Source organism: Schistocerca serialis, chromosome 9 (genome assembly GCF_023864345.2).
Source record: "Schistocerca serialis cubense isolate TAMUIC-IGC-003099 chromosome 9, iqSchSeri2.2, whole genome shotgun sequence".
NCBI classification, from domain to species: Eukaryota; Metazoa; Arthropoda; class Insecta; order Orthoptera; family Acrididae; genus Schistocerca; species Schistocerca serialis.
Window position 1 is genome coordinate 16,871,141 of NC_064646.1, and position 27,090 is coordinate 16,898,230.

A 27,090-nucleotide genomic window follows, 5' to 3' on the forward strand; every position below is an offset into this window, starting at 1 on the left:
GTCCATATATTTTTTAGGAAGGATCACAATCTAGATCCACCGAAAGAGAAGAAGGAAGCAGGTAACAATTTCAGTGAAGGTCAAACATTAAGTAAGTTTTTCATTTAAAAAAAAAAAATTCTAAAACTTCAAGTTAGGAATAAAATATGTTGGACCACATTCTGTTAAAAAGAAGTAAAACAAATTAAAAAAATACATAGCTAAATATTGCTCGTTAGGTGTCTCCTAAATAATATTGCTATTCTGAAAGTCTTGTAGTAAAAACTGAATAAAATTGAAGTACAAAATTGTTATTGTTTTATTAGTATCACGACTACAGTTAACAAAAACTCCCACAGTCTCTTCTTGAGTCATTCACACATTTTGAATTGTAATTTATTTATGTGACGAGTTTTGGTCTTCTAGCTTTCTATTTTCTAATTCAAAAGTCGGAACCACTTGGTGTATGTACTCAGTCTGTACAGAAAGTTTGACATCGTTACTTTGTTAATTTTGTTGTAAGAATTTTTACTTGTTTCTTATGTTTAGCGTCTCTAGGATCCTAGTCTGTGATATAAGGTAGCAAAAGACACACATTTGCTCCCAAAACTTCGCCAGGTACCTTTTGACGAAGGCGATGCTAACGCACGATAGTAGGGACAGTGTTAAAAGTAATCAATTTTGTAGAATATGTTAGCAATTTTTTTAGCCATATCTCAGATTACGTATGTAAAAAAGAGTATAACAATTTGCAGAAAAAGTAACAAATAAGTCCACTGTAAAGGAAACGTTTACAGATGATTTCCAGATTTAACCAAAAATATAAAACACAATGACTGAAAACTGGTCTCTCGTATGTTAACACTACCTTCCACCGACTCCTTCCATTCTGCAGCACCTATAGCGCTCCAGAACGACGAGTGAGCTCTTTTAAGGGTCAGACTTAAACGTTCACTGGTGAGTTTTCTTCCAGTTTTCGAATATCAAATACAAAAGAATGAATTTTCTGGATGGTTCTGATGCAGTTATTCAGCTTATAACACTACCGTCTACTACAGCTATACTATAACCTCAAAACTGGAGCCAGTTCGTATTGTGAAATTATTTTTATTCAAGCAATTATATTATAAAGAAGCAGAGCAGTGCTATCTCCGAAAGGATTTTAGTTGTGTTGACCGTGAAATACCTAACGGAGGTAGCTTATCGGAAGCGAAAGTCAGAATTACGTAAATAGTTAAACAGTAACGAAGAATATTTTACCTATCCACACTGTTAAAGAAAACGGTCGCCAGCCTAATTAGGCATAAGAATGAATAACATTCTTGTTCAAAAAAATGGATATGAGTAACTTTAACGGACAAACACAACCTATACTTTGCCACACACGAGTGCAATGAACGTGGCACCTGGATATGTTCACGTTAAAGAAAGTGCTATCAATTATTAGAGAACATGGCTATTTGCATAATGGTAACAGAAAATGACATATACTTTTGACTTCAAGGCTTGGTCAAACTGAATGGTCTCAATAATATTACTATCAATATTCACAGTACAATCTTAAAATAGGCATAGGTTCAATATTACTTTTCAAACATATTCCTATCTGACAAAAATGTAGTTCACTGCAAAATTATGAACTTGTCATAGGTTAAGTCTCTCTCAGCCAAATACTTTTCTATTTAGAATGATAGTTAAATGTATTTCACTAACAAACAATTTCTTACTGAATTTTGAATAAAAGAAGTTACTGTTTTCATAGATAGTTGTCTTTTTCTTAATTGTTATTTATCATGAGCATAAAGGATAAACTGTGGATCCTACAGGGTGGCACACGAAATGTGTTACCATTTTGTTTTTGAATATAAACTTTATTGTCAATACAATCTGGAAAGAACATATACTGAAATGAAGAACCGTCCGTGGAGATTTGTTCTAACTCAACACATGCTCAATATATCCACCATTTCGTTTCCTAACTTCCTTCAAACGAACACTGAAGTTAGTGATTACGCTACAGCACATGCCTTCCGTAATTTCACTGCAAGCTTGAAGAATAAGGCTTCTGAGCTCCATTAAATCACGTGGACTTTTCGGGAAAATTTTTTCCTTTAGGTACCCCCAAAGATGAAAGTCACACGGATTGAGGTCTGGACTATTGGGGGGGCAATTATGTCCGTCTCTGAAGCGACCCGGAAACCTTAGTGAAATGATCCGCAAGCCGAAATGCTCGTGTAAAAACTTCAACACAGTGTTTGCAGTATGTGTCCTTGCTCCATCTTGCATGAACCACTGCGTGTTGAAGGGCAAGGCAGTAGCAAGAAGCTGTGGAATGAAGCTACTGCGAAGCATCCTCAAATAACGCTCGCTGTTCACAGTTTCTTCAAAGAAAAAGGGTCCAATAAGTCCGTGACTGGAAATTGGTGACCACGCTGTAATCCTCGGAGCATAATGTTGTCGTTCATGAAGCACTTGTCGGTTTTCAGTGGCCCAAAAGCGTACATTTTGTTTGTTAACCACACCGTCTAAATGAAAATGTGCCTTGTCTGAAAACCAAACGTTGTTGAGAGTTTCTTCCCTATCCTCCGCCCACTGAGCAAACAGTTGTCTCTGCTGCTTGTGATCTTCAGTGAGCTTCTGTGTACAGGTCATCGTGTATGGTTACATACGGAGATCACTTTTAAGAATGCATTGAACGGAGCGTCTGGACATTCCCAGTTGCACTGCTGCCTTTCAACACGATTTCCTGGGACTTCTCTGTACAGCAACTCGTACCGCTTCAATATTCTCCGGCGAACAAACGGGCTAAGGCTGAGGTCGCTTCACTTCCAATACTGTTCCTTCCTGTACACATTTATTGTACAACCTGTGGATGGTGTTCTTGCAAGGGACCTATCTTGTATTAAACAGTTGTCGGAAACGCCTCTGAGTCACAACAAGGCTTTTCGTTTCGTGAAAAAGTAACACAATTGCCGATCGTTGCTGTGTAGTCAGTCTTGAATTGTCAGCCAATGCTGCTTACTAGTCTCCTAGCGGCAGTATCGTGACGTACAAGTCATTTTGTAACTCATTTGTTTTTCCAGACTCTGCTGGTACCAAAGACCTTGTAAAAAATAACTAGACTCACTGATGGCGCTGCAGTCGCGGGATAATTTGAACCTTCGGCTGGACGCCATTATAGTGGTTGTAGTCTGATGTGTTGTGTAGTATTGTTGTTTATGAAGACCCTGGTTCTACGTTGTATATTTGTTGGGGCGTACATACAGTATTTGTTACTCGTAATTCTACTGTCTGTACGTTCCAATCAAAAGAAGTACAATGGTGAACAGTTATGCAGCGATGAATTGTACAAATAAATACGAGAAAGGAACGAATATTACATTTCACAGGTATGTGAATATTTTAAGTTGTTTTGTATGTCAGTGCACTTGCTTAATAAATGTTTTTGTAACACGGTATTTGCATAATGTCTGTGCATCTATTTGCAGGTTTCCTTTCTCAAAACCACAGCTGTTACAAAAATGGTTACACGCTGTCAGGAGGCAAGATTTCCGACCGACAGAATACCATTTTATATGTTCTGATCATTTTGAAGAAAGTTGGCTGATCGGTAGTGTTTTCATGGTCTAGGTTAGGTTGAAACTTCATAATTTGGTCGTGAGTTGCCAAAAAACTATGCCATATATAACGCACTTCTCGTCATAAAATCTAAAGCAAGGTAGAGTCAGAAAATATCTATTAACATAGTGGGCAAATCTTCGAGTATTTTGATGCATCTTGTGTACATCTATCGTAAATGAACTACGAAAAATGCTAGGGGGCCAGTATATAACTTTTAGCTACGGCAGATTCCATGTAGTACGTAAGATAAATTCATAAACAGTGACTAGTTGCTGTTTGTTCATAAATTAAAAAAGTATATTGTAGTAGCGTATTTAAATGAGGCATTATGTTGGCGACCTAACTCAAGGGAAGCCATTTTATAACCAAACGCGATGTATAAACATCCGAACTCCGCGCGTCAGTTTATCACTGTTATGGCCACCACCCAGCTTTTCAATTTGTCCGCTCTTCACAGTCTACCACTCTTGCGGTTGTGGGGGCCTGGCTGGTACTGCTGTAGAGATACCAGCGGGATATCTAATGTGCGTCGTAAATTGTGAAAGAAACAATTGGTAACATATTTCGTGCACCACCCTGTATTACACCATTAATATGCACTTTTAATACACATGAGAAACCCAATATTGTACAGAATTTGAATTGAATAGCAAGAATAATTGAAACTTTCTATAATTAAGTAACTTTGTGCATTTTTAACTACTTTCAAGCAGGGGGTCCATAATCTTGACCACTGTAGCAGAGCAGACTAAAAGCTGAGGACAATAGTATTAGGCTGCTACTGCCAGTGTCGGAGTACCTGCTGTTCTTCGGGTTCTGGGAGGTAGGCCCCGTCCTCGCCGGGCGGTGGCGCTTTGTACAGCCCGTCGTCCTCTGTGGTCGTGGCGGCCGCCCCCACGTCGCCGGCCGGGGCGCATGCGCACAACGACCACGTGGCTAGGACGCATAAGGTCGCGGATACCTGCAGGGCAGACAAACCTTACTGTACAAGACTCCTTCACGTAAATGGTCAAACGCTGAGCATTTCACGCCGTTACTGACTCTCTGCGTCTTTCAGGAAACAAGTATTGGATGTGGCTTCAATGCAAAGAAATAGTATCGGCAGCAATTGAGAGATTTATACCAAACAAATTAGCAAACGACGGAGCTGATCCGAGAACTGTTGCAGAAACAACGAAACAAACATGCCAAATCCAAACTGAAGGAACATCCCCAAGATTGGCGGTCCTTTACAGAAACTTAGCGCGGAGTTCAGTGCGAGACGCCTATAAGAGTTTCCACAACGAAACTTTGTCTCCAAACCTGGCAGAAAATCCAAAGAGATTCTGGTCGTATGTGAAGTATGTTAGCGGCAAGAAACAATCAGTGCCTTCTCTGCGCGATAACAATGGAGATACTATCGAAGACAGTGCTTCCAAAGCAGATCTACTAAACACAGCCTTCCGAAATGCCTTCTCCAAAGAAGAGGAAGTAAATATTCCAGAATTCGAATCGAGAACAGCTGCCAACAAGAGTAACGTAGAGGTAAATATCCTCGGAGTAGTGAAACAAGTTAAATCACTTAATAAAAGCAAGTCTTCTGGTCCAGACTGTATACCAATTAGGTTCCTTTCCGAGTATGCTGATGGATTAGCTCCATACTTAACAATCATATAGAACCGTTCGCTTGACGAAAGATACGTACCCAAAGATTGGAAAGCTGCACAGTTCACACCAATATTCAAGAAAGGTAGTAGGAGTAATCCAATAAATTACAGGCCCATAAAAACTTTGAGGTTCGCCGGTGACATTGTAATTCTGTCAGAGACAGCAGAGGACTTGGAAGAGCAGCTGAAAGGAATGGACAGTGTCTTGAAAGGAGGGTATAAGATAAACATCAACAAAAGCAAAACGAGGATAATGGGATGTAGTCGAGTTAAGTCGGGTGATGCTGAGGTAATTAGGTTATGAAATGAGACATTTAAAGTAGTAAAGGAGTTTTGCTATTTGGGGAGCAAAATGACTGATGATGGTCGAAGTAGAGACGATATAAAATGTAGAATGGCAATGGCAATGGAAAGGAAAGCGTTTCTGAAAAAGAAAAATTTGTTAATATCGAGTATAGATTTAAATGTCAAGAAGTCGTTTCTGAAAGTATTTGTATGGAGTGTAGCCATGTATGGAAGTGAAACATGGACGATAAATAGTTTAAACAAGAAGAGAATAGAAGCTGTCGAAATGTGGCGCTACAGAAGAATGCTCAAGATTAGATGGGTAGATCACATAACTAATGAGGAGATATTGAATAGAATTGGGGAGAAGAGGGGCTTGTGGCACAACATGACTAGAAGAAGAGATCGGTTGGTAGGACATGTTCTGAGACCTCGAGGGATCACCAATTTAGTATTGGGGGGCAGCGTGGAGGGTAAAAATCGTAGAGGGAGACCAAGAGATGAATACACTAAGCAGATTCAGAAGGAGTAGTTTGCAGTAGGTACTGGGAGATGAAGGAGCTTGCACAGGATAGAGTAGCATGGAGAGCTGCATCAAATCAGTCTCAGGACTGAAGACCACAACAACAACAACATCGTTAACGTCGATATGGAGCAGGATTTTAGAACATATACTGTGTTCGAACATTATGAATTACCTCGAAGGAACGGTCTATAGGCACACAGTCAACATGGGTTTAGAAAACATCGTTTCTGTGAAACACAACTTGCTCTTTATTCACATGAAGTGATGAGTGCTATTGACAACGGATTTCAGATCGATTCCGTATTCCTGAATTTCCGGACGGCTTTCGACACTGTACCACACAAGTGGCTCGTAGTGAAATTGCGTGCTTATGGAATATCGTCTCAGTTATGTGACTGGATTTGGGATTTCGTGTCAGAGAGGTCACAGTTCGTAGTAATTGACAGAGAGTCATAGAGTAAAACAGAAGTGATTTCTGGCGTTCCCCAAGGTAGTGTTACAGGCCCTTTCATATAGATAAACGATTTGGGAGACAATCTGAGCAGCCGTCTTAGGTTGTTTTCAGATGACGCTGTCGTTTATCGACTAATAAAGTCATCAGAAGATAAAAAAACTGAAAAACGATTTAGAAAAAATATCTGAATGGTGAGAAAAGTGGCAGATGACCCTACATAACGAAAAGTGTGAGGGCATCCACATGAGTGCTGAAAGGAACTCGTTAAACTTCGGTTACACGATAAACCAGTCTAATATAAAAGCCGTAAATTCAACTAAATACCTAGGTAATACAATTACGAACAACTTAAATTGGAAGGAACACATAGAAAATGTTGTGGGGAAGGCTAACCAAAGGCTGCGTTTTATTGGCAGGACACTTAGAAAATGTAACAGACCTACTAAGGAGACTGCCTACACTACGCTTGTCCGTCCTCTTTTAGAATACTGTTGCGCGGTGTGGGATCCTTACCAGATAGGACTGACGGAGTACATCGACAAAGTTCAAAGAAAGGCAGCACGTTTTGTATTATCGCGAAATATAGGAGAGAATGTCATAGAAATGATACTTGATTTGGTCTGGAAATCATTAAAGGAAAGGCTTTTTTCGTTGCGACGGAATCTTCTCACCAAATTCCAAGCACCAACTTTCTCCTCCGAATGCGAAAATATTTTGTTGACACCGAACTATATAGGGAGAAACAATCACCGCGATAAAATAAGAAAAATCAGAGCTCGTATGGAAAGATATAGGTGTTCGTTCTTTCCGCGCGCTATACGAGATTGGAATAGTAGAGAATTGTGAAGGTGGTTCGATGAACCCTCTGCCAGGCACTTAAATGTGATTTGCAGATTATCCATGTAGTTTTGAATGTAGGTGTACGATGGGCGTCCAATAATGTGTTACTGAAAACAGGTTGGTTTTATTCACGATTTCAAATTACTATATTATTCTCCGCTCTTTTGGCTAGAAAACCCTATTTTTCGACATAACCTCCGTTCAGTTTGGCTCCTTGCACCACCTTACTGGGATGGCGTGTGTGCCCGCTTGGTACCGCTCTACTGGTCGACACCGGCGCCAACGCCTTGCTGCATCAGTAGCTTCCCAATCATGCGCGTCGTGCTTCCACCTGCATTCTTCATTGAGCCAGACAGATGGAAGTCGGAATGTGTGAGATCCGAGCTGTAGGGTGGTTGAGGAATAATAAGCCAAATAAGTTTCATGAGCTCGACTCCGGTCCGCAGACTTGTGTGCGGCCTCGCGTTGTCATCGAGAAGGAGAAGTTCGTTTGCATTTCTGTGGCGGAGAACAAGCGGAAGTCGTCTTTTCAACTTCCTGCGGGTAGCACAGTGCCCTTCAGAGCTGATCGTTTCAACATGTGGGAACACATCAAACAGAATAACCCCTTCAGAGTCCCAGAAGACCGTGGGCATGACTTTACCGGCTGAGGTTACAGCTTTGAACTTCTTCTTAGTAGGAGAGGGGGCGTGGCGCAAGTCCAAGGATTGCCATTTTGTCTCCGGTTCGAAGTGATGAATCCATATCTCATCGAACGTGACGATATTCGACAAAAAACTGACGCGATCAGACTCTTAAAGCGCTAGCAGTTCCACGCAGATGGTCCTTAGTTACTCTTTACGGTCTTATGTAAAGCGGCAGGGAACCCAGGGGACACACGCCTATGAGTACCACAACACGTGGACTATATCATCACTGCCAACTGAGACGTCCGGTTGAGCAGCAGTGTGTTTCGTTGTGACCCTTCAGTCATCTCGAATGAGAGTGTCCGCACGTTCCAATATTACAGGTGTCATACCTGTGTGCGGCCGGCCGGCACGTGGGAGATCGTACAGATTTTCGCTACCTCGTTACGATAATCACAGTCGCCTCACCCAACGACTCACCGTGCTTTTGTTAACTGCCAGATTCCCGTAGACATTCTGCAAGTGCATATGAATGCCTGCGATGCTCTGGCTTTCCATCAAAATAATCTCAATGAGAGCTGTCTGGTTGGAACTCACCGCCGTTACGGACGCCATTTTGAGGGCCATGTACAGTGTCACCACACCCCCCAGGTTAGCCGAGAGCGCTAATGAGCTGCTTCCTGGACTCGAGTAAGCGCGCCGGCCTCAGATCGAATCCGCCCGCCAGATTAACGACGAGGGCCTGTGTGCCGGGCAGCCTGGATGTGGTTTTTAGTCGGTTTTCCACATCCCTCTAGGTGAATACCGGACTGGTTCCCACGTCCCGCCTCAGTTACACGACTCACAGACATTTGCAACACATCCGCACTTTTCCATGATTTACACTAGACGCAGACAGATGGGGTACTCTGATTCCGTCCTGGGGGGGGGGGGGGGGTATGGGGTGGTGGCAGGAAGGGCATCTGGCCACCCCTTCATATTAACATGCCAAATTCGATTTAACCACGCCAACCCCGCGCAGAATGCGGGAGAAAGGCGCAAGCGATAGAATAGAATAGTATAGCGTCACCACCCATCAGAACCTCGTGAAACTGTACGGTCTCAAGTGGGAGCATTTCAATAAAAATTGAGAATTTTTTCAACCGAAATTTTCCGAGAAAAGGTAGTGTTATAGTACTTACTGAACGCCTCTCATATAAAGCGGGAAATCCGGGTTCAAAAATTTTCATTTGTCACCAGTAGGTAATACCTTCATACCAAATGCAGCTAATGCCCAAAAGGTTCGGAAAACACGAATAAATTTCTTAAATACAGAGCGTTTCAAGAACGATATACGCTCTTAATATACCGTCAATATACATATTAAAATGTATTTTGTTCTCAAATTTGTCACTGTGCGACGGCTCAGGTATTTGTGGAACGAATACATTGTTAGCTTATACTCCTTGGCGGTAGATGTCGGTAGTCTCCTGTGTACTTGAATACCGTCACGTGCTGCGAAACGGCTACTCCGCAGCAAAATGTAATTTCGTGCTTTCCGCGAGTACAGTGCAAAGGCATTTGAGGTTGAGTTACCAAACTGATCCTCGGGATGAATGGAACATTAGCAGATAGTATCGACAGTTTGTAGACACAGGATGTGTATGTGAAGGAAAAAGTCCTTCCCACATTTCCGACTAAAATCTCACACCAAATCAAACCGCTCTTCAACGTAGTCCAACTGAAACAACTAGTCGTGCCAATGGGGAGTTACAGCTGCCTACAACAACAATTTGGGGTGTTTCGAGACGTCGGTTGGTTATGAATACGCACAGGTTGCAGCTGTTAAAGCCTTAACGTCATGACGAGAAACTCAAACGTGTGGCATTTTCTGACGTACTTCAGAATGCTGTTGACAGTTTTGTAGTACAGGACTGCTATTATTTTCTATATACGTGAATGATCTGGGGGGATAGGTTGGGCAGGAATCTGCGGCTATTTGGTGATAGTGCTGCGGTATGCGATAAGGTGTCGGAATTGGGTGACTGTAGCAGGATACAAGATAACTCAGACAGCATTTTTAGTTGGTGTGACGAATGACACCTAACTCTAAGTATAGAAAAGTGTAAGTCAATGCCGATGCATGGGAAAATCAAACCCATAATCTTCGGATATAGCATTAGTAGTGTTCTGCTTGACATAGTCACATCGTTTAAATAATTGGGCGTAACGTTGCAAAGCTATCTGAAATGGAACGAGCATGTCAGGATAGGGTGGGCGAATTGTCATTACGGTTTATGGGGAGAAGGTTGGGAAAGTATTGTTCATCTGTCAAGCAAAGCGCTTATAAGACATTAGTGCGACCTATTCTTGAGCTGCTTGATTTGTTACCAGTAGGTTCGAACAACACACACCTGTTACAGTGATGCTTCAGGAAATCAAATGGGAATCCTTGGAGGAAAGCCGGCTCGGGTGGTCGAGCGGTTCTAGGCGCTTCAGTCTGGAACCGCGTGACCGCTACGGTCGCAGGTTCGAATCCTGCCTCGGGCATGGCTGTGTGTGATGTCCTTAGGTTAGTTAGGTTTAAGTAGTTCTAAGTTCTAGGGGACTGATGACCTCAGATGTTAAGTCCCATAGTGCTCGGAGCCTTTTGAACCATTTCGAACCTTGGAGGAAAGACGATGTTCCTTTCGCGAAACGTTCCTGAGAAAATTTAGAGAACTGTCATTTGAAGCTGACTGCAGAACGGTTATACTGCCGCCAACATACAATTTATTTAAGGACCACGAAGATAGGAGACGTGAAATTAGCGTTTACACGGAAGCGTATAGTCAGTTGTTTTTCCCTTGCTCTATTTGCGAGTGGAATAGGAAAGGATATGATTAGTAGCGGTGCAGGGTACCCTCCGCCACGCACTGCAGGTAGCCTGCGGAGTACGTATGCATACGTAGACAATGATAACACATACGCACAACGCATTGTGTTCACTGATGAGGCGCTTTTTCACCTTACTGGCAAAGTAAAAGAACACAATGTGCGAATTTAGGGCTTACAGAACCCACATGCGCACAACATGTACACCAAAATTTCGTGCAATATCCTACTCATCTGTTTACGGCCCATTCTTCTTTGACGGAAGTACGTGTAACGGTTAGCATTACCTTGTTATGTTATAAAACCGGTTGTTCACGGGACTGAAGGAGGACAACTTCATTTTTCAACAAGACGGGCACCCACTCACTTGATTCGCCAAGTGTGTGAATATCTGAATGAAACTGTTTCGAGCCGTTGGTTTGGTCTCAAACAGCTTCGAAAACTTTTTACAGCTGACTTTCAAGGTCACCGGATTTGACGCACTTGTGACTTCTTCCTGTGCGATTTCATTAAGAAGAACGTCTATGCACCAACGCTACCACAGAACCTAGAAGAGTTGAAGAACAGGAACCATGCTGCCTTAACATGAGTGCTTACCCGAGTACGGTATGAATTCGAGTGTCGATGTTGTATTGTTCGTGTCGCTGATGAAGAACATATTGAATATCTGTAATCTAAACTTGAAAGATTCGTAAATATGTGTCCCAAACTTCATAGTGGTACTTCTTACACGTTAATAAAAATGTGCGTTCGAAATACGTACATTCTTTTGAAACACCCTCGGTTTGCCTCTTCGTACAAAAGGCGAGCGACCGCATTACACATGATTAGAACAGCGTGTTCAGATTGATACCGAGACAGCCGTCTGCATGTGAACAGAAGGTTTATGGTGGCCAGCAGCTGTGGAACCACCATTACATAGCAAAAAAAAAAAAAAAAAAAAAAAAAAAAAAAAAAAAAAAAAAAAAAAAAACAGCTAAAGACATATGAAAAGTCAAGTAGTATGAGATGGGAGCCTGTGCTATCAACATGGCCATTTTGGAAGCCGCCATCTTCGATGCAACTCGTAATTTTCAAATCGAAGGGGGACACACGACATATCAGACATATAGAGAATTAGGTTACACGAGGACTACTAGTGGTCTTCGTTCGAACATAGCTTCATTCACTCTCGTGTTCTGATTGATGTTTCTTCCTTACAGGTGTCTTGAAAGCTGATGTCGTTAGCGTAGCCTAAACCCATGGAGATCGTCCTGGTAGCTACTGGTGGATTTCAAGCAACGCCACACATGCAGACAACCCATCTCGAAAAATTTGATGAAACTGGCTGCATCGCAGACAAACCGAAGAGTGGACGATCGTAGAGCGCTAAGAATGTTCTGCTTCTCTTAACTAAGAGACTAGAGAGCAATACTCGCCACATCTTGAAGGAAATTGGGGCCAGCTGTAGGCTGTTTGGGTGCACCATATTTTACGTCAAGTTTTAGCGGCATTAGCATTACCGTCTACATTGCTGCAATGTGGCTGCAAGACACGGAAATTTTGCGGCATTTACATGTCCATCCTTCTGATTGGAGGTCTGAGGGACTTCGGCCATTCACTTATGTATTAAAATGAGACACCCACAGCCGATTTGTGAGGTTATTTATTATATGGCTGCCAGTTTCGTTGTTTCAGTGCACCATCTCCAGGCCTTATTTGATGGTGAGGGGTAATTGATGGTTTGAGACACGACATCGTTGTTACAGGTAGTCTGCGGAAACCAGTTCATAGTTGTTGGCCACTGATGACTCCTGTATACGATTGGAGTTAAACCCCACAGCGTCAGTTAAGGCCTGGAGATGGTGCACTGAAACACCGAAACTGGCAGCCATATAATAAATAACATCACAAGGACGGCTGTAGGCGCTCTGTTTTATTACATTTTTTGGTACGGCTGGAAAATTTTGCTGATACTGCACTCTGTTGCAGTTAGATGCCGTGGGGTTGCCAGTGTTGTCCACCAAGTGTGGAGAATATTTTGTAACGCAGGCCAAGATCTATCTTTGTCGGTCACGTTTCTCAACGGAAATAATATCGTAACACCTTTGCTCGAAAGTTCCTGCACGTACATAAAGTCACATGTTTTACAGTTGTTTGTTGTCATGAGCTTGTTCTGAACAGCAACGGAAAAGTAGACAAACGAGAACTACGAATTTTGTAAATGCGATACATCTACCACCAAAGCTAAGGTACGTCGAAAGTAATGCATACAAGGATCACAGCCTGAAAAAATAGTTGGGAAACTAGTGTGGAAGAACTGAAAAATCATTCTTTGATGAAGCGTACAAGAAATTCCGAAGTCTTCGAAACTATACCAGATACAAAGCAACGTAGCGCAAATGGCTCTTCAACTACATGGTGTGAGTTTGAAGTTCAAAATGATTCTAATGGCTCTGAGCACTATGGGACTTAACTTATGAGGTCAACAGCCCCCTAGAACTTAGAACTACTTAAACCTAACTAACCTAAAGACATGACACACATCCATGGCCGAGGCAGGATTCGAACCTGCGACCGTAGCGGTTGCTCGGTTCCAGACTGAAACGCCAAGAACCGCTCGGCCACTCCGGGCGGTGAGTTTGAAGTACCTGAAGCAGAAGTTGATAGTGTAAACAGTGGTGTGAACAATAATGAAATAGAAATAGAATTTGTATTCTTTTTTCAAACCTCTCGTAATGAAAACCTTTAGTCCTTGTGCCAAAGCATTGCATACTTCTGGTACCATGAGGCTTATTGATGAACAGTGAATTTTAATGAGGTAAGGCCGTGGATTCAGAAAAACCCTTGATAGTCTAGATCTAAAATTAATGTTATTTGATTACTAGTTTCGTCTTATCAACAAGCAACCTTCAGATCATCGCCCAATACATTGATTAGTGTACGACTGCCCAATGGCATCATAATTTTTATGAGACGGTTAGTTCGTTATTCAGCCCAATGGAACAATGATACAAATTATCCCAGGATAATCGGTCGTCATATGTAATACAAACTGACAGAATCAGACAGTATACATATATGGATAATGCGATCATATTTATCATGTTATGTTACTCTAGAGTCGTGAGCAGTGAGTGTTATGGACTCTGTATAACGAGATACCTGTTCCACACAAGAAACAAGTAGTATGTAATCTCCATACATGAATATAAACATCATATGTGACTCATGGCACAAGCCTCGGTAGACAAAAAAGGGCTCTTGGTTTTTATATGTTTTAGTCGTTTTCCTCCATTTTGTTTCATTAATTTGTTAAATGAATTAATTTCTGACCAATTCCGATATCTTCAGTCTGATACCTCGCTCTCTCATACGTGGCCTATTACACGCGTTTCGCCTTGCTTTCGTGTTGCCCGGGACTCAGAGCAGTCAAAACAGGTGCACTCTTTACTTTATCCAATTTTGGTTTCATTTCTTTCCAAACTACGTTCCATAGCATTCTGCCCTTTGCCCCTCACATAACTTCATATTTATTCAATTTTTCTTAATGTTATTTTGAACGTAGTGGTTTACGTCTCAACCTCTGGAGTTAAAATGCGAAATTTGTTCTAAAGCATGCACATTTAGCACTATTTTGGAACGATCGGGACCTTTCCTTTAAAGTATATAATAACAATATTTTTGTGAGAAACATTAAAATTTTAATCCTTACGTATCTCATGTAGACAATCTACTGGCCTCTGTAGATCGTGCATGACGCTGCAGCTTGTCATAATGCAACATCTGTGAGTCAATGGTCTGTGGTCAGTAACATTCCAGAAACGAAGTGGCCGGCCCATTGTCTAGACCTGAAACCAAAGGAGGGTCGTCGCGCAGATGCGCAAAACTATAGGCCTACATCTCTGAAATCGATCTGTCGTAGAGTTTTTGAACATGTTTTTTGCTCGCGTATCATGTCATTTCTCAAAACCCAGAATCTACTCTGTAGGAATCAACATGGATTCCGGAATCAGCGATCGTGTGAGACCCAACTCGCTTTATTTGTTCATGAGACCCAGAAAATATTAGATACATGCTCCCAGGTAGAAGCCACTTTCCTTGACTTCCGGAAGGCGTTCGATACAGTTCCGCACTGTCGCCTGATAAACAAAGTAAGAGCCTACGGAATATCAGACCAGCTATGTGGCTGGATTGAAGAGTTTTTAGCAAACAGAACACAGCATGTTGTTATCAATGAAGAGACGTCTACAGACGTTAAAGTAACCTCTGGCGTACCACAGGAGAGTGTTACGGGACCATTGCTTTCCACAATGTATGTAAATGACCTAGTAGATAGTGTCGGAAGTTCCATGCGGCTTTTCGCGGATGATGCGGTGGTATACAGAGAAGTTGCAGCATTAGAAAATTGCAGCAAAATGCAGGAAGATCTGCAGCGGATAGGCACTTGGTGCAGGAAGTGGCAACTGAACCTTCACATAGACAAATGTAATGTCTTGCGAATGCATAGAAAGAAGGATCCTTTATTGTATGATTATATGATAGCGGAACAAACACTGGTAGCAGTTACTTCTGTAAATTATCTGGGAGTATGCGTGCAGAACGATTTGAAGTGGAATGATCATATAAAATTAACTGTTGGTAAGGCGGGTGCCACGTTGAGATTCATTGGGAGAGTCCTTAGAAAATGTAGTCCATCAACAAATGAGGTGGCTTACAAAACACTCGTTGGACCTATACTTGAGTATTGCTCATCAGTGTGAAATCCGTACCTGGTTGGGTTGACAGAGGAGATAGAGAAGGTCCAAAGAAGAGCGGCGCGTTTCGTCACAGGGTTATTTGGTAACCGTGATAGCGTTACGGAGATGTTTAGCAAACTCAAGTGGGAGACTCTGCAAGAGAGGCGCTCTGCATCGCGATGTAGCTTGCTGTCCAGGTATCGAGAGCGTGCGTTTCTGGATGAGGTATCGAATATATTGCTTCCCCCTACTTATACCTCCCGAGAAGATCACGAATGTAAATTTTAGAGAGATGCGAGTGCGCACGGAGGCTTTTCTGCAGTCGTTCTTCCCTCGAACCATACGCGACTGGAACAGGAAAGGGAGATAATGTGTGTGTGTGGTTTGAGGTTTTCGGGCGCTAAACAGCATGGTCATGAGCGCCCAAACGCATAGAAACAGCAACACATGCGGTGAAGGGACGAAGACGGACAGCGAACAAGGAGAACGGCTAAAAGACACAGACCTGGCGCAGTTCCAAATCCTCACATACAGAGGCAAAACAAGAGGAGAAGAAATGCACTAAAAGAAGGAAAGGAAACACAAGGAAAAGAGAACAGCAATAGAAGTGAAACAAGTAGGTAATCGTGACTGGCGGACTCTTGCCTAATACCTGGGTGAGCCAGTCACCCAGCAGCACATTAAAATCCTCTCCCTAAAATCCGAGGCAACCAATTGGACAGGACACAAAACCGTAAGACCTTAACCACAGTCGTTGCCTCGTATTGCAAAATAGAGGGCAAATCCGGTGGCAAGGAAACCACCGCCCTCTGGTCAGAGAATAAAAGACAGTCAAGTAAAATGTGGCGGACAGTAATCTGGACGCCACAAGCACTGCAGATTGGGGGGTCCTCCCGCCGGAGTAAAAAACCGTGCGGTAAGGGACTCTGCCCGATGCGGAGGTGGGCGAGGAGAACCTCATCCCGCCTGCATGACTGGTAGGACGTACGCCATGGCCGCGTGGTGGCCTTGACCAAACGCAGCTTATTTTCACCGACTGCCAGCCACTCCTCTTCCCATTGACGCATAACACGAAAACTCAAAAGGGAGGTAACAGCATGGAGGGGGACGGCACATTCAACAACGTGAGGGAGGGAACATGCATCTTTGGCAGCCACATCCGCCAGTTCGTTTCCCGTAATACCCACGTGCCCCGGCACCCACATAAAGAAACCTCCTTCCCCTGCCGTTGCAGGTGGAGTAGGGCATCGTGTATGTTCCGGACGACCGTATCCACTGGGTACAAGTGTTGCATGGTCTGAAGGGTACTCAGGGAGTCAGAACAGATGAGAAACTTAAGACTGGGAACACATCTCATCTGCTCCAAGATCGCAAGCAATTCGGCATTAAAGATGGTAAACGCCGCAGGAAGCCGTAACTTGACGACTCGATCAGGGAAAACAACAGCACAACCAACAGAGTCCCCCTGTTTAGAGCCATCCGTAAATACTGGTACATGGTCGGGATGCTGGTTTAAAATATCGTAAAATAAGGAGGTAAAAACAAACGCAGGAGTGCAGCTCCTCCGGTACTCTGACAAGTCTAAAAGGACGCTGGGCCTCTGGAGCAATAAGGGAGGCAGGCGGGTAAAACCCTGGAGTTAGGGTGCCACACGCTCCACACCAAGGGACTCTAGCAAACGCTTGGCACGATTCCCAAAATGACAGTGGCACATAAAGTGCCCTCTGCCACACACCGTTGGGTGGCTTGCGGAGTATAAATGTAGATGTAGATGTAGATCACATTAATTTGTGATGAGAATGTCAACGTCACTGTAGACTTCAGCCTTCTCCTCTGGAGAGGAATAGGCTGCCACATCTTCGCCAACTCTCGCACACCTCACGGAAAGTGTTCCCAGAAGAATTCGAGGCAACCTCCGAGTTAGTTTTCAACAAAAGCTGCGTTTCCGTGCAGCGGCCAGCAGTGACTCGCGGACGTAAGGAGAGGGGGCACAAAAGCGCAGCTGGTCTCTTCGCAAGAAGCGGTCCCCCCAAGGCCGGGCGCCTTGTGTTCACCTGCCGACGTTGGGAATGCCGCGCACTGCCAGAGACAAGAAACCGCTCCGGAGTCGCTTCTCCTTACCGGGAGCTACCGCGCCTCGCCTCCCGACGCCACGATTTATGGTCGCGGTGGACGCCTCCAGCGGACGCCGAATGCAAAGTGGCCGCGCTAATGGCGGGTAATGCGCGCCGCCGGGCCTCATTCGCATGCGTCGCCACTTGTCCAAGTGGAGCTCCGCCGGGCGGCGTATGAATGTCAGTGACGCGCCGCGGTGACTTCCTTTTGGAGCGGTGGCGCGTCTGCGTTGTTCCAGCGCGAAGGTCAGGTGCGGGGGGACGAGGAATGCCAGAGTTGAACGCCTCTCTGAGAGCGAGGTCGTCGGTGATGCAGCGCTTTGAGCTCGGCTGGAGTGGGAAAGGCGCAGAGATGGTGCTCTGGCCGCGTCTCAGGATTCTAGGAAGGCGCCCGGACTTTGTCTTACACGTTAGGTAAACCGTCGAAAAACTGTCTAATTTCTTGTTGCTTCCATACTTGAGATCACGTTGCCAACTATCTTGTGGCGGATTACAAAATCTATCTACATTACTAAACGGCCAGCACGGTTCATTGTTCTTGGTGCATATATTGTTACAAGGACTATCCAAAGATGATAAGAACTGGAAGTGCAAAAGATGATATTAGCGTAAACTGCATGGGATTCGCTGATGACCTTCCTCTCTTAGCCAACACCGTTCAAGAAGCCAGGCAACAAGTGAAATCACTACAAGAAATAGCAGAGAAAGTAGGCCTTAGAATATCATTTGAAAAAACGGAGATTATGCTAACTGATCCACCACTTGCAAATAAAATTACAATAGGAGAACAGGAAATCAAAATTGTTGATAAATTTAAATATTTAGGCGAATTGCCGCCGCGGTGGCCGTGCGGTTCTAGGCCCTTCAGTCAGGAACCGCGCTGCTGCTACGGTCGCAGGTTCGAATCCTGCCTCGGGCATGAATGTGAGTGATGTCCTTAGGTTAGTTAGGTTTAAGTAGTTCTAAGTTCTAGGGGACTGATGACCTCAGAAGCTAAGTCCCATAGTGCTTAGAGCCAATTGAACCATTTAGGCGAAATAATAACATACAATCTAAATGAGAAGCCATCATGGCAGAATAGAATAAAAAAACTGACCTACGAAAATTACATTACCAAAACTACATGCAACAACAAAAGCCTATCTATAGATGCAAAATTAAAACACTACAAAACAGTTACACAACCAGAAATAACGTATGCAGCTGAAACTATCTTCAAAACAACTAATACAGCAGAAATTGACAGAATATTAAAGATAGAAAGAAGAATAATTAGGACATGTATAAATAAACAGTATGAAATAAATGGAGATTGGAGAATAGCATCACATGAAACAGTATATAAGAAAATAGAACCAGTCATGAGCACTATCAGGAAGAAACGCATCTCATTCTTTGGACATCTGATGAGAACTCCAGAAAACAGAATTATTAAAAAAATAATTCAAAAATTGTGGAATAGCCAGAGCGCCATTAAATGGATCACAGAAATTAAGGAAGACATAAAAGACCTCCAAATTACAGTAGATGACCTAAAAAACAAGGCAGAGGAAACCAGAATACTGCAAGACCCACTAACCAGACTACAAGTGAAAATCAATAAAAGGAGTACAGGAAGAGTGGTCTCAGATGAAGAAAGAAAGAAAATATCTGAAAGAATGAAGAAATATTGGGCAGACAGAAGAGCAAAACACCTTTCATATTAGAATAGACTCTAACAATTATATTACCTAAATATCATATTAAGTTATTGTTGAGCCAAATTTTATCCCTGTGTAGCAACTTGTTTACAAATTTGTATTTTTGACTAGAGTGTCCAATGAAGGCCATAAAATAAATAATAAAACATGTTGTCTTTCTAATAGCTTCCAGAGGCAACAAAATTTTGGTATCCGGATTTCATACAATTACTGACTGAACTAAAAAATTTAAAATGCTGCGATAAACTTTTTTGTTTATAACCTTATCTTACAGGTTTAACACCCTAAGACAATGATTACAGCTAGAAACTGGATACAGCTTTAAGCAGTGTAATTAACGACACATCATTTACCCAGACTACATTCATCCAATATTGGTAGGTGAGCGCACTTAGCGACTTCCGAAAAACTTCATACAAACACTGAAGAGCCAAAGAAACTGGTACACCTGCTTAATATCATATAGGGTCCCCCTCGAGCACGCAGAAGTGCCGCAACACGACGTGGCATGGACTCGGCTAATGTCTGAAGTAGTGGTGGAGCGAATTGATACCATGGATCCTTCAGGGCTGTCCACAAATCTGTGAAAGTACAAGGGGGTGGAGATCTCTTCTGAATAGCACGTTGCAAGGCATCCGAGGTATGCTCAGTAATGTTCATGTCTGGGGAGTCTGGCGGCCAGCAGAAGTGTCTAAACTCAGAAGGGTGTTCTTGTAGCCACTCTGTAGCTATAATGCACCTGTGGGGTGCCACATCATTGTGCTGGAGTTGCCCAAGTCTGTCGGAATGCACAATGGAAATGAATGGATTCAGGTGATCAGACAGGATGCTTACGTATATGTCACCTGTCAGAGTCATATCTAGATACATCAGGGGTCTCACATCACTCCAACCACACACGCCTCACACCATTACAGAGCCTCTACCAGCTTTAACAGTCCCCTCTCATGACATGCATGGTCCATGGATTCATGAGGATGTCTCGCCATACCCGCACATGTCCATCCGCTCGATACAATTTGAAACGAGACGCATCTGTCCAGGTAACATGTTTCCAGTCATCAACAGTCCAATGTCGGAGTCGACGGGCCCAAGCGAGGCGTAATGGTTGATGTCGTGCATTCATCAAGGTTATACCAGTGGGCCTTCGGATCCCAAAGCCCGTGTCAATGATGTTTCGTCAAATAGTTCGCACGCTGACACTCGTTGATGACCTAGCACTGAAATCATGTGCGGAAGGGTTGCACTTCTGTCACGTTGAAGGATTCATTTCATTCGTCGTTTGTCCTTTTCTTGCAGGCTCTTTTTCTGGCGGTAGCGATATCGGAGATTTGATGTTTTACTGGATTCCTGATATTCGCGGTACACTCTTGAAATTGTTGTATGGGAAAATATCCACTTCATCGCCACCTCGGAGGTGCTGTGTCCCATCGCTCATTCACCAACTGCAACACCACGACCAAATTCAGTTAAGTCTTGATAAAAATCTTGATAACTAGCAGTTGTAGCAGCAGTAACCGATCTAACAACTGCGCCAGACACGTGTTGTCTTACATAGGCGTTGCCACCCGCAGCGCCGTATTCTGCCTGTTTACATAAATCACTATTTGAATACGCATGCTTATACCAGCTTCTTTCGAGCGGTCTCTATGTTCTTCCTCAGAATGATGAAAGGGAGCATGTTTATCATTTACTTCTTCTTTGCTGCTTACGCAGTAAAACTTCAGCACCAAGCACGACGCTTTAATTCATTACTTCTTCACTGCTAACTCTGTTTGCAGCACATTATGCTAACAGCATCAACATATACCACTGGATGCACATGTAAAATTAAGTACGAACTTCAATATATACCAAAATCGCGAGAAGTTCACAGGTTATATCAGACAGAAGTGGGCTACAAAGCTAGCAGAGAACTTTAAAGGGAAGGGCGTGGGGTCGATGATGAGAATCGGTGAAGAGACTAATGGAGAAGTAGTTTAAGGCGTGAGGTAAACCGTACTTAAGTCTTTCACGCTGGTGGACTCTCGTTAAAGAGATATAGTCCTCAGAAAGTGGAGAAGCATGGGTTCGATTATAGTCTACAGTGAATTTTGACTTTATACTCTCTTTCTTTATTCTTGCTCTACTTTCGTTCCGGTTAACAATTTTAATTAACATGGTATCTAAACAGACGACAGAGATAGAAAATAGATATAATTTCATATTTAATGTGCACCATATCCGAAACAATTCATTTATTGTGGTATTACATTTATATTTTTTAGACTGATAGACGTACTAAAAATTAATTGTCCTTACTTCATGAACATTGAACGGATACATTGCCACATCGGCATTTAATTTTGAAAAAATTAAGGTGACGCTGATGTCATTAATATTGTGCAATATTGGTTCTTCATATATTAATTTAGTAGCCATAGCCCGGTGTCTAAAGAATTCATTGGTTGAAACTGCCTGGCAGATTAAAACTGTGTGCCAGACCGAGACTCGAACTCGGGACCTTTAGCCTTTCGCGGGCAAGTGCTCTACTGGCGAAAGTAAAGCTGAGAGGATGGGGCGTGAGTCGTGCTTCGGTAGCTCAGTTGGTAGAGCACTTGCCCGGGAAAGGCAGAAGGTCCCGAGTTCGAGTCTCGGTCCGGCACACAGTTGTAATCTGCCAGGAAGTTTCATATCAGCGCACACTCCGCTGCAGAGTGAAAATCTCATTCTGAATTAATCGGTTATTTCACTTATTTTCTGTCTCATAGCACAGCGTATAACTCGCTTACGAGAATACAAACAATAAAATAATCACGCAGTTGGTACTCAATCAAACTCCTCAACCACGTCTATTTGACATCGTAGACACTTGGCCGACTCACCACTACCAGAAACTGGCTAGTTAAACTAACCACTGCTGGCATTAGGTGTGTTTCGGTGTATTGGGCTCAAACTGATACCGCCCTGTTCCAGAGGATGGTCTCTGCCATATCAGAGTACATGCCTGTCACATTCCAATTTGCCGGCCGAAGTGGCCGTGCGGTTAAAGGCGCTGCAGTCTGGAACCGCAAGACCGCAACGGTCGCAGGTTCGAATCCTGCCTCGGGCATGGATGTTTGTGATGTCCTTAGGTTAGTTAGGTTTAACTAGTTCTAAGTTCTAGGGGACTAATGACCTCAGCAGTTGAGTCCCATAGTGCTCAGAGCCATTTGAACCACATTCCAATTTGTTGTCCAGTTTCTGCCCCGACTCGTATCCTCTCCTTGTGAGACAAACTGTCTGTTGTTGTGGTCTTCAGTCCTGAGACTGGTTTGATGCAGCTCTCCATGCAAGTTTCTTCATCTCCCAGTACCTACTGCAACCCACATCCTTCTGAATCTTTTTAGTGTATTCATCTCTTGGTCTCCGTCTACGATTTTTACCCTCCACGCTTCCCTCCAATACTAAATTGGTGATCCCTTGATGCCTCAGAACATATCCTACCAACCGATCCCTTCTTTTAGTCAAGTTGTGCCACAAACTTCGCTTCTTCCGAATCCAATTCAATACCTCCTCATTAGCTATGTGATCTACCCATCAAATCTTCAGCATTCTTCTGTAGCACCACATTTCTAAAGCTTCTATTCTCTTCTTATCCAAACTATTTATCGTCGATGTTTCACTTCCATACATGGCTACACTCCATACAAATACATTCAGAAACGACTTCTTGACACTTAAATCTATACTTGATGTTAACAAATTTCTCTTCTTCAGAAACGTTTTCCTTGCCATTGCCAGTCTACATTTTATATCCTCTCTACTTCGACCATCATCAGTTATTTTGCTCCCCAAATAGCAAAACTCATTTTCTACTTTAAGCGTCTTATTTACTAATCTAATTCCGTCAGGATCACCCGACTTAATTTGACTACATTCCATTATCCTCGTTTTGCTTATGTTGATGTTCATCTTATATCCTCCTTTCAAGACACTGTCCATTCCATTCAACTGCTCTTCCAAGTCCTTTGCTGTCTCTGACAGAATTACAATGTCATCGGCGAACCTCAAAGTTTTTACCTCTTCTCCATGGATTTTAATACCTACTCCAAATTTTTCTTTTGTTTCCTTCACTGCTTGCTCAATATACAGATTGAATAGCATCGGGGACAGGCTACAACCCTGTCTCACTCCCTGCCCAGCCACTGTTTCCCTTTCATGCCCCTCGACTCTTATAACTGCCATCTGGTTTCTGTACAAATTGTAAATAGCCTTTCGCTCCCTGTATTTTACCCCTGACACCTTCAGAATTTGAAAGAGAGTATTCCACTCAACATTGTCAAAAGCTTTCTCTTTGTCTACAAATGCTAGAAACGTAGGTTTGCCTTTCCTTAATCTTTCTTCTAAGATAAGTCGTAGGGTCAGTATTGCTGCTCGTGTTCCAATGTTTCTACGGAATCCAAACTGATCTTCCCCGGGGTCGGCTTCTACTAGTTTTTCCATTCGTCTGTAAAGAATTCGCTTCAGTATTTTGCAGCTGTGGCTTATCAAACTGATTGTTCGGTAATTTTCACATCTGTCAACACCTGCTTTCTTTGGGTTTGGAATTATTATATTCTTCTTGAAGTCTGAGGGTATTTCGCCTGTCTCATACATCTTGCTCACCAGATGGCAGAGTTTTGTTAGGCCTAGCTCTCCCAAGGCTGTCGTTAGTTCTAATGGAATGTTGTCTACTCCCGGGGCCTTGTTTCGACTTAGGTCTTTCAGTGCTACAAACTGTCTATGAAACAAGTTTCAGAAACTGTCTATGAACACTTGTTTTTTAGAAGTTACCGAATGAAGAATTTATTATGTACGAACAAGTCGTGCAGTTTGAATAAAAGCAAATTGCATTAGAGTTTTATCAAAATATGTGGCATCAGAATGAATGTGGCTAGCGGTCTCTAGCGCAGATGCAGGTCGACAATGCATGTGACACAGAATCTGTACAATTAGTTCTGAATATCAATTACAGCAAGATCAAAATTATGTGTAACCAAAATGTCGAAAATGAGTTAGTAAATATTTACAGCGAAGTCATGGAAGCAGTACTTGAAGTGTTAAATTTTGCGCAGTTGCAAAGGAAGCCTGGAGAGCCCATGTGTCTGGATCTAGAAGTGTTGTTCGGATCGTAAAGATGAGGCTAGGTTGCAGTAAATGCTAAAGACGGTGTTGAGAGGAAGAACTGTGTGGTTATTAGTTAATAATGATGTGTATAAAAGTTGAGCAGGAGGAGCGAGTGTGAGCCCTTCTAATGTGACTAAAACCGAAGTTAATAATTAGAAATTACGGCAATTAACACGCAATAGGTGACAGATGTAAACTCTGAAACTGTGGGCGAGAAAAGAAACAGCACCAATTACATGCTAACTTCGCCTGAATGATAAAATTGTCAGCGTGGGTTGTAAAAATATGGGCGTGGGGAATGCATTATTAAGAACATTCATTATTGGTAAACAAACTGAGTTTATGGACCTCGTGTATTTATAGCAGGTCTTGATCATGCGTAATTATCAATTCCTTGGCTGTGAACTACAGACACGTCGCGGAAAATAGTGATCTGTTGTAAGTTGTCTCCCTCAAAATCCGATCGCCGAACAACTAAATAAACCGCAATCGATGTAAAATTTGAAGTGGAGAGCTTACAAGAGCAAAAAAGCGCCTTTATGGCAGAGGTGAAGTGAAACATGGACGGTTCGTAGGACGTGTTCTGAGGCATCGAGGGATCACCAATTTAGTATTGGGGGGCAGCGTGGAGGGTAAAAATCGTAGGGGGAGACCAAGAGATGAATACACTAAGCAGATTCAGAAGGAGAAAGTATTTGTATGGAGTGTAGCCATGTATGGAAGTGAAACATGTACGGTAAATAGTTTGGACAAGAAGAGAATAGAAGCTTTCGAAATGTGGTGCTACAGAAGAATGCTGGAGATTAGATGGGTAGATCACATAACTAATGAGTAGGTATTGAATAGAGCTGGGGAGAAGAGGATTTTGTGGCAAAACTTGACTAGAAGAAGGGACCGGTTGGTACGACATGTTCTGAGGCATCAAGGGATCACCAATTTAGTACTGGAAGGCAGCGTGGAGGGTAAAAATCGTAGAGGGATGATGTAGGCTGCAGTAGGTACTGGGAGATGAAGAAGCTTGCACAGGATACAGTAGCATGGAGAGCTGCATCAAACCAGTCTCAGGACTGAAGACCACAACAACAACAACATCGCAGAGGTCGCTAATACAAGTTTGTGTAGAGGACTTTTACTTGCAGGTGCGTCTGTTCGAATCCTGGTGGTGGAAAATATTCACTGCCAGTATTTAGTCGGCAAGTGGAGGGAGGTGATGTTGTAAACTTCTTGACTACTAGTCTTTGCGCAAATGTCCTGGATTAAATTCCAAAACTCTCCGAATTGTCTCATGTAGTGAGAGCCTGTTACGCTATTCGATGGTGATACGCCGGTCGGAAGAGGACGTCAATTTCGGCGACCTCCTTGCCTTCCCTTCATCCGTTCAACATAAATCCAACGCTACACTGTTAATGCACTCATCACAGCCATGCGCGTGGCCGGCCGGTGTGGCCGAGCGGTTCTAGGCGATTCAGTCTGGGACCGCGTGACCGCTACGGTTGCAGGTTCGAATCTTGCTTTGGGCATGGATGTGTGTGATGTCCTTAGGTTAGTTAGGTTTAAGTAGTTCTAAGTTCTAGGGGACTGATGACCTCAGATGTTAAGTCCCATAGTGTTCAGAGCCATTGGAATCATATGCGGGACACACACACTTTGCATTTCGTAGCATGTCGGAGGAAGGCTACGGCAAACCATCTCCACTAAGACGTGGCTTCCAACGTACAACAGCGATTCAGTAGTTCAACATCTGCTCCGCTACTCTCATTTTCAGAGTGCTAGACAACAGAAAGAGAATGCATAAATTGCAGAATAAAAATGGCTTGAAGGCCTTTAGGGAAAGTAGATCATGTTTTCAAAATTAATGTCCCAAAGTGTTTGTAAATGATGTTTTATGATGAGTGTGCGTTACTAGTTCTGACTTACAGATATAGACTTCTAACATGAACGCCATACAAAAACCTGTTTTCTCAGCTTACAGTGACAAGACGCACGGTTGGACTAACCAGGAAAGATACGAAAACAAAGAAACAGATTAATGACAAACTAAGTGGAATATGTAATTATTACTCTACTGGATTCTGGAGATTGGCGAGAAATGTAGTCAGAGGAACTGATGGCAAGTAGATTAATGATGTTATTTCCTGGATTCCAGGAGATAAGAAACGTCCATGATGGCAACCCACTGAAAGGCGATTCGATAACATTAGAAAATATGGTTTCACTGATTCATTCCACTATCACCGGCGTCTCACAGCTGGCAACGGAAACTCACATCTCCGACGAACGCCGGTACAGGGCGCGCGAGGTCCCGGCAGATCCAATGAAGGGTGCCCGGTGTTCCACGCCTTCAGCAGCTGCGACTGAGATCGCCCTCGGCCACCACATTAAAGAATTGGCGGCGGCAGCTGCACGCCCAGTCTCAGTCGCAGTCGTTGGCAGTCTTCAGTCTTAGTCAGCTTTCGACAGTTCGCTCGTACATTAGTAGCGGGAGCCTCGCCCTGTACAATGGTGTCTTTGCTTCTTGCAATAGTTGGACTTCATTCCCTGTTTGCTCTTCGAGAAAGCTATAAATTAAATAAAACTTCTGTTTGTTGTATTTAAGTGTCA

At 43.1% G+C, this 27,090-nt stretch overlaps 1 protein-coding gene across 2 annotated transcripts in view; it reads right to left on the reverse strand.

The window, feature by feature from the left end:
• Positions 1 to 27,090, reverse strand: part of LOC126419857 (uncharacterized) — a 95,417-nt gene that overhangs the window by 49,734 nt on the left and 18,593 nt on the right. For both annotated transcript variants that reach the window (XM_050087116.1, XM_050087114.1), the window contains exon 2: positions 4,400 to 4,561. In XM_050087116.1, the coding sequence (XP_049943073.1) occupies positions 4,400 to 4,561 (162 nt within the window). The remainder of the gene's footprint in view (positions 1 to 4,399; positions 4,562 to 27,090) is intronic.